The sequence below is a fragment of the Berghia stephanieae genome, chromosome 5, assembly GCF_034508935.2.
Source record: "Berghia stephanieae isolate SIO BIC M18660-M18661 chromosome 5, UCSD_Bste_1.3, whole genome shotgun sequence".
Lineage (NCBI taxonomy): Eukaryota > Metazoa > Mollusca > Gastropoda > Nudibranchia > Aeolidiidae > Berghia > Berghia stephanieae.
In genome coordinates, this window is record NC_088364.1 from 8784445 (window position 1) to 8793747 (window position 9303).

Sequence of the window (9303 nt, forward strand, 5' to 3'; positions counted from 1 at the left end):
GTTTAGTGTACTTGGTTGACTGCTGCATGTGAGTGTGTGTGTGTGTGTGTGTGTGTGTGTGTGTGTTTGTTTGTGTGAAAGGGGGGGGGGCGGTAATACATGTGTATTATTGGCTTTTTCTTTTCTTTATTTCATTTTTAAAAATATTTTTTTTTGCATGAGAGTTGACCTGTAAATTCTCAGACTCAGAGAGAGAGAGAGAGAGAGAGAGAGAGAGAGAGAGAGAGAGAGAGAGTAACCCCCCCCCCCCCCCCTCCTCCCCCAAAAAAACAAAAACAATGAAAACACGACGTGTTTACATTATTACTATTATTATTATTATTATTATTATTATTATTATTATTATTATTATTATTATTATTATTATTATTATTATTATTATTATTAATATTATCGATATGGATAAATTATGACTGGGGTTAAGGGATGCTTTTTCAAAATCTTGGTTGTCTAAACATACACGTATCTGTGTATTTTCTCATAAACAAAAATGAATATAACAGCTTTTAAAAAGAACAAAGTACTAAACAAGGAACGTTTTGGATTCAAAACCCTTCTTCAGTCAACAAAAACAACAAAAAAGACATAAATACATTACTAAATTCCAGATAGAGGACAAAGATAATTGGTATGTTTTATCTTTTTGAAATATCTTCCCAGACTTTATGTACAATGTAGGCTACAAAGTTGTCCAAGGAACATTAGAGAAACCTATAAAGTCTCTATACGGGCCGTTTTAAAATTAAAGAGCATGTGTTTGGGAGCCCAAGAGTAAAAAGCAGATGGAGCAGCTCGCAAAAAATGAAGAATATAGCATTTTGGTTTGTTTTTCACACATATGATACAAGAGGACTGAAAGCGTCAGTGAGATGCGCAAATCCTAAACTGATCGCCATTACATGAAAGACGCACACTCCAAAAAGGCCAAAGTGTGTGCATGTGTATGTAGCCTACATGAGTATATAAGCCACCCATACTATAACTATAATTGTATTTTATATTGGCATCGATGTGAACCAAAATGAATTTCCACATCTTGGACAATAAATCTCTATTATTATGTCAACTCGTTTGTTTGTTTGTTTTTTCAAAGCCTCCGAATATGGATTTTTTTGCACGAAAACCTACTTTAAAAAATTAATGATCAAATTGAATTTACGGATAAATTGATAGAATCAAAATCAAGTCTTGGGCACGTCCATTAGTTCTGACCAATTGACTTCAATGTTCTGATCACACTCACAGTCACGATTATCTTCCATGCATGGAGTTGAGACTTAATGACAAGACAAGACAAGACAAGACACTCCATGTTCTGGAATTTGGGTGGCTGCAAGAAACTTCTTGTAGATAGGCTTTTGCTATCAAAAAGGAAATGAAAGTAAAATGAAGGAACATGTAAAATGCGAACTATGCGATATTTTGTAAATACTGAGAAATAATAATAAAGCGTTCAAACTGTCACGTAGCTACCTCTAGTAGATCTATCTAGATACAAATCGTTAATCTTTAGTCAAAATTTTCAAATTCAAGTGAAAATAATGGGTAAGTTACACCAGTGTTGTTGGAATGTTGGAAACATTTGTATTTTATGCAATAGAGGAAATGCATATGATTCACGAAACATGACTGTTGAGTGAGACTGTCCATTCAGTTTAGATTAGCCGATTCCGATTAACGCTGTGACTGTGATCATCCCCAGACACCTGTTTGACTGTTTGGGGATAATGAAAATTCGTTATCCCCAGACACCTGTCATTGTCATTGGGATTAGAAGAGAATCGAAACACTTTAAAAAAAAAAGCAGGGTGGCCTTCCGAAAGCTCCTACATCCCCTGTATTCTTTTTTGTTTATAATGCTCAGTAGTAGGGAATTTGGGAGGGGGAAAACTTTTTTTTAAAAAAAAGCCCCCCCCCCCCCCCCCCCCCCCCCCCCCCCCCCCCCCCCGTCCCAAACCTCATACTAGAACATTATTAGAAATTTCCCCCCTCCCAAACCCCCTACTGCAACATAAAACAAAACAAAACAAAAAAAGAATACTGGGGATGTAGGAGCTTTCGGTAGATCTCCCAAAAAGCCTAATACATGTTTCAGAATATATGGGAGCTTCATCTATCCCCAGCTTTCCTGCTGTCTTGTCTATTCTTTTTTTTTTTTTTTTGTCTCGTCTATTCACCCGCAACATTTGTTTTTTCACTGTGGCATTGTGTTTTTCACTGTTTTGGAATGATAAGAACTTTTGGTTTCAATTTGGAGCCCCTGTGTGTCTATTACTATTACAATGACAATGTACTCTGTTATTCTCTCTCTCTCTCTCTCTCTCTCTCTCTCTCTCTCTCTCTCTCTCTCTCTCTCTCTCTCTCTCTCTCTCTCTCTCTCTCTCTCTCTCTCTCTCTCTCTCTCTCTCTCAATTCTCTCTTTGACCAACCGGCCTCACATAGTTTCAAAACTGTTCCTTGGAATTATAAAGTTTTTATACTTTAATCAATTTTATTTCATTGATACTACAATTTAAAGTCAAACACCCGTCAACTTCAAGAAGGACGTAATTTACTAGAGTGCATCGGTATTTGAATTTGAACCTAATATAATCATAATGTTGGTGTTTTCATTAATTTACAGGCATCTAACATTTAAAAAAAACTACCAAAGTGAGAATTTGATTGTTTTGAAAATTTGTAAACACATTATTTGTTTGATGTAGATGTTAACCTCATGCTAGATTTTATCACTCTCATCAAATTTTAAACGCCCATATCCAAGATAACTATTTTGTCATATAACTTTGTTTTTACACTCTACGAGCTTCAAACGATTTTATATCTGGGCAGTGAGTGATCAGAATTTTATTAATTTATAAATCAAAATTTTAGGGATACATTAAACTTAGTTGAAGATACAATACACTCAAAATTTAGTTATTCACTTGTCTCTTTAACTTTATGTATTCTTCTTCTTCTTCTTCGTTCCCGTCACGTCACATGGTCAGTCCGGTCTGGTGAATGAAGCCCACAGTGGTCCTGAGGTCGTCCTCACTGCCGTACAGCTTCTTTGAGTATGGGGTTGGGTCAGGCCAGAAGTTCCTTCTCAACTGGTTGTACTTTGGACATTCCATTAGGACATGATGTCCATTTTCATTTTCTAGTCCGCAGTCACATTGTCCAGAGGCACCTGCTCTGGACATCCTCCACATATGTTCCTTTAACTGGTTGTGTCCAGTTCTCAGTCTGAAGATGATGACCTGTTCCTTTCTGTCGAGCACCTTGATTGGGTCATTCATGTTGTATTCTGGGTGCTTCTCTCTCCATCTCTGAGACTGGATAAATTTGGCCGTTTTGTTAATTTCTCCTGTTGAGTACATTGGGGAGGGTTGCTGCATGCGACTGCCTGCCTTTGCCAGTTGGTCAGCGATCTGATTTCCAAGTATCTCACAGTGTCCTGGAATCCAGGATACAATAAATTTTGTTTAGATGAAGATACAATAAACTCAAAATTTAGTTATTCACTTGTCTCTTTAACTTTATGTATTCATCTATCTATAATAACCTTGATAGAATTGGTGAATTTTTAAACTTGCTGTTAAAATAATTTTTATATGATAACAGAGACACCAGATATGAATAAAGACAGTGAGAGCCAGCAACAATCTAGTTTGAGGACTCAAGTATGGGACCGTCTTCAAAGAAGTGAGTTTACTATTAATTTGCAGACTAGCAGAATTGTGTCTGAGTTACTGGTAGTGTCTTCAATATTGTACAGAAACTTGATTCATCAGCAGCTAGGTTGTTCCAATTGTAGAGACATTTTTTTCACATCAAAAGTAAAAGTAAAAGGCAGTGGTATGTGAGTTTGCAGGTCACAGCGTACACAACGACAACAGTTTAGTTGAGACGGTATTCCGTTCCTGACACCTGCTGACCCGGTCACGGTGAGCGGTCAATCACCGAGAGGAATTTACCTAACGGGGATTGCCGTTTCACTCAATTTAACAATGTTTTGTTTTATTGTCTGTTAGACACCCATATTGAATGAGTTGAAATATCACTACTTGGTATAAAAGTTTATATTTTCTACTTTTACTGTGTGTTTTTTATTTTTTCATAGTATTACTAGATTTCTCAATATAAGTTATCAATGGACGGTAACAAATTACACAAAAAATATAGCGGGTGCAACATTTCAAAAATTAGAGAAAAAAAAACGTTGCTATGGATTTGTCTGAATTTTATGTATTATAAAGACAAGATGTAAATACTTCTCCTCACAAAAAACGTATTTTTCCTCAACAAAAATGTATCCGCTACGAGCATTCAAACTCGTCAGTGTAGTTTGGGGCTGGTCTTTAACTGCATTGCGTTGATGACAAATCGCATTTTATTCATATCATTGATAATGCCGGATGCTCTTTTTTTCCAATTTTGCTGTTGTTTGGTGACAGGTCTCTGTGCCTTGTTCTCCAAGAAGTCTAAGTCTAAACTTATATTGAGTGATGTGGGGTATGCAGTGGTACTCAAGGAGGTGTTGTTTTGGGATTATTTTGTTTGGAAAATATTTTCTGTATGTATCCGTGTAATGTTTTATTGCACTTTGAATATATTGGATTGTGTCTGCTTTGATTGATTTTGTGTGTGATATAAAGTTGTGCACATGACTATAGGCCTTGTTTATATTGTCGAAAATTAATCCAATACTGCATGCGTCGTCAATGATGAGTGGGTCGTGGGGGCAGTTCTTTGTTTGTTGGATAAAGTGTAGACTTTTTCTTGTAAGTATTTGTGGCAGTGGTTGCCAATGAATGATCTGCTGTGGTAAGCCTGTGGTGTAATGCGGTATTCTGTCCAATTCAGAGGCAATAGGACCATCCCTGAGGGTCAGTGGCTCATGCATGAGATTTGAAAGTCTCTCCTGCGTTTTGGAGTTTGTTGTTATATTCTACTCTGTCGATATCAAACATGCAAGTGCAACCCGTTTCAAGGTTGATTTATTTATTATTAGTGTCTTGGCAATGAGAAAATACAAAGAAGCTAATGAGTCGTGTGTTCAATGTGCTTTATAATGTGTACTTTTTACACATAAATTATGAGTGTGCTCCTTGCTTGTCCAATGCCGTGTCAGTCCATAGACTAACAGAATGTCATTAGAATAATTTGAACATTTAAATGGTTTCTTGCGGGCACGTTTCTATTTCTGTGTTATACAAATCATACCACATGTCCTACATAATGAATTCAATGCTTGGTTATGACTTGCAATTGTGTGGTCCATGCTGTAAGAGAAAATTCAAAATTGACTGAGCGATGTAAGCAATGATATAGTGAATTAATGTTTGTTTTATTTGTTTTTAAGTGTTTTACGGCGCTTGCAACACATTTAGGTTATATCAGCGCCAGTAAAAAGGAAGAAAATGGATAGTAAAAAGTTCTAGAATTACAATTAAAGAACCCAAGAAAAGGTAAGACAAAGGGGAACTGGGAACAAATAGGGATCAGATGTAGATTCCAAGAGCATACCACCAATGTACTTAGTTTGAGATCACCTAAAAGTCCCATCCGGACAAAGCACAAGATCCAACAAAGAGGAATACACTCAAATGCTTACATTATACATTCAAAATAAATATAATAATACATAACAGAGAGATGATTTACAAGGGAAAAAATATCATCTCCCAAAACAATAACTCTATGCATTTGACTGTTTCCCTCCCAGCCAGGACTCCGGCCAGGGCCAGGACAAAACCAAGAAATCTCATTCCAAGACAGAGAGCATGTTGGAAAACAGATAGAAGGGGATAGAAGACACAGTATGGACCCCACTATGGGAGGTCAGGATCCCCACCCAGAGTGAATTAATGAATAAAATAAGTTCTAAAACACTCTGTATTACTTCTCATATCCACGCATACATAACAGCGTACATAAAATTTGGAACAAGAAAAACCAAATACTTCACCCAATTTGGTGAAAGAAAAAAAAGGGGGGGGGGGGGGGGGGGGCAGGAAAATTCTAACAAGCAGTTGAGCTAAGTTGAGGCCCAACACACAATGTCATTTAAAATTAAACATTAGCATGATAATTCAAATTATGCAATTTAAAAATCAAATTAACTCATCATTGAAAAAAATAAAAAATAAAAATATAATTAACAATAAAACCGCAGCGAAATATTACGTTTCAAGAACAAGGCTAAAGAGGTAATGTCATTATTACCTGACCTACCGCGGAAAAATAATCATTACAAAATAATGAAAACTGAAGAGTAAATGAAACTTACCTCATTTCGTAGTAAAACTTGTGCCTTGTGAATCCACCAAAAAAAATTTGAAGTTTATAGCAACGTTTTTTTTAGAATCCTGAGGTAATTACAAGTAATTTTATTTAAATGTTATAGAAAAATAGGTGAATTTGAATCACGGCTTGTGGAATAAGTACTGGAGATATTGAAATAAAAATTGGACCGATGGAAAGAGGAGGTCTGCGAGAATTCTTTGCATTTTGGGTGGAATTGCATCGTCACGAAGATCGTGAGGTTAATTGGTACGGAAATCATCCATTGGTATCACCCAATGCACGTCAAATCTACGTTCTGGGAATTGATATCGGCTGACCGCTGTTGACCCCGGTTACCTGTCGGGTGAGGTTACGTCGGCGCTCGGAACAGCGGGAAACTAAACGGTCAGATCCCCCCCCCCTTTTTTTCTACTCACTTCATATCTTGTTGTTACCAACATAAGTGCCTGCTCCACTCACTTTTCTGAATTAAAAATTCACCCCATACACCGGAGCATACTCAATGTCTCAATCGTTTCTATGTTATATGTTTGTGATGAGAATATTGGCTATTAAGCTTAACTGCTGGTCAAAATTACTTCGCGATGGTGGTGAACGAATCGGCGATCTCAAGAAGTGGGTGAGAGAGGGATCTAGAAATGACTTTGGGTTTGAAACGAATATTTTTGTGTTCGTGGATAGCTCACACGGTAGAGCCACGCTCTCACCTGCCAGGCGGAGTTGTCGTACCAATAAGGTCGCAGGTTCAAACCCCACCACCGCCGCGGAAAAAAAAAAAAAAAAAAAATTTATTCTCTATTGTCTTCTGGCACTTTTCTACTCACTTCATATCTTGTCAGATTTATAGTGCAGTTTAGACGCCGTGAGGTATGTCGATGTTATTTTATTATTTTTTTCTTTAAATCATCTTTGGGTGATTGTATTTTAGTATCGGAGTGTCTACATACATGGTAACCGGGCACCTAGCATCAGGATCTACATACAAGGTAACCTTGTACCATGCTTTGGGATGGAGGGCAAAGGTGGCATTGAGCTTGGTGCACAGTAACTTATGATCTTGATTTCTTTCACCCTTCTCCCCCCGCCACCCCTCCCCCATTTCAGTGTGTGTGTGTGTGTTATAGGCAGAACGTAAAAATACTAACAAAAGAGTGAAAATGGAGAGGCTTAGTATGGGAACTAAACAGACAATGGACGTTTCAGGTACAAACCCTTCGTCAGCACAATAATACACAATTTAACGTTGAAAACAAATAAAGTAAAATGCAAAATAACTTGTATCGTCTGTACTCAATGGTGGTTGAAGTATGAATGCACGTAAGCGTAGTTGGGCTGCCAGACGGCCAAATGTCTGATTAAATTAGCCAGACACCCACTACCCGATATCTTGGTTTTTAAACCATTAGCCTAGGCCTAGTGAGAGGCAAATCCTACATGTATTTGCAAACCGAGCTGAAAGTTTTCGTTTCACCGTGAGAAGCCAAGGGGAAGGGATGACACTATGACAAGAGTAAGAGAGAGAGAGAGAGAGAGAGAGAGAGAGAGAGAGAGAGAGAGAGAGAGAGAGAGAGAGAGGGGGGGGGGGGCTGGTATTGGGGAAGATGAAAGAATCAATGGGTCACCTGATGACGTAAATCAAAGGGGTGCTACGGAAGTGCTTTACGATACATGATTCCTGCAAGTTTAACCTTTTAACAGCAACACTGATTTTTTGTCTTCATCCAGATAATAATTTCCCTATTGTTAATGCAGAATAAATCGTTTCCACCAATTAAGCTATAATCGCATAGCTTGTCTGTTATTGTTAATGATAACATTAAGACTAAGATCTGGTGTTAGGTTAAAGTTAAAGTAAGATTGAATCTCGCTTTTTATGGGTTAAATTGTATTGTTATTATTATTATTATTATTATTATTATTATTATTATTATTATTATTATTATTATTATTATTATTATTATTATTATTATTATTATTATAGTAATTATAATATTGATTTCTTAATGTATTTGTTCCAGCTGGCTTTGCAAGTCTGGCTACAGAATCGACTGTGAGTCAAGTTATAGAGATGTTGATGAATGACACACTGGAATCGGAGGAAAAGCTTGCTGCTCTTTTTGATATCAAACTTGGTAAGAATGTCAAGCAATCATCTTTTCTCAATAGTATATAATTGGGTATTTCGTAGATAGCATTGTGACTGCAAGTGAGAAAAATGTTCTCAACCTAAATGAGAAGAAAACAGAACCCTTTTCATACCCTAAAGAAAAATATACCACCTTGTTGTATAAAAGCAATTGGTAAAGTTCTGAAACAAGTACCGTGGACTAGGCTTAAAATAGACTCATCAGGACCAGAAAATATGCTTATCTTTAGAAAGGTTTATCTTAATCTTTTTCGTAAACTTGTATTGTGATCAACCTAGATAGTTGATTGAATTGTATCTGTACTGAGACTGACGAAACTCTAATTGAAAGCTAGCAAAACTACTGGAACATATTAGATAGGTAGTTGTCATGATTTGTGTGCAAAGAGATCAAGGCCAAACCAAAAGCGATGTGTCAGGTGGCAATGAGGAAGTGTGTACAACTAATAGAGATAGGGGTTGGTGTATGGGGATGGGGATGAGTAGTGATGAAGCTGTTTGTGACTGTGATGGCATTGCATGGGAGTATGTACAACTCATAGAGATAAGGGTTGGTGTATGGGGGTGGGGATGAGTAGCGATGAAGCTGTTGTGGACTGTGATGGCATTGCATGGGAGTGTGTACAACTCATAGAGATAAGGGTTGGTGTATGGGGGTGGGGATGAGTAGCGATGAAGCTGTTTGTGACTGTGATGGCATTGCATGGGAGTGTGTACAACTCATAGAGATAGGGGTTGGTGTATGGGGGTGGGGATGAGTAGTGATGAAGCTGTTTGTGACTGTGATGGCATTGCATGGGAGTGTGTACAACTCATAGAGATAGGGTTGGTGTATGGGGGTGGGGATGAGTAGTGATGAAGCTGTT

General features: G+C 37.4%; 1 protein-coding gene across 1 annotated transcript in view; it reads left to right on the forward strand.

Annotated features, from left to right (window-relative positions):
* The first annotated feature begins 1479 nt into the window (after nt 1-1479).
* The window catches only part of LOC144972364 (uncharacterized), a 12513-nt gene continuing 4689 nt past the window's right edge, over nt 1480-9303 (forward strand). Inside the window, exons 1-3 of the mRNA XM_078913490.1 lie at nt 1480-1545; nt 3607-3687; nt 8310-8423. Of these exons, the coding sequence (XP_078769616.1) occupies nt 1542-1545; nt 3607-3687; nt 8310-8423 (199 nt within the window). The 5' untranslated portion in view covers nt 1480-1541. The remainder of the gene's footprint in view (nt 1546-3606; nt 3688-8309; nt 8424-9303) is intronic.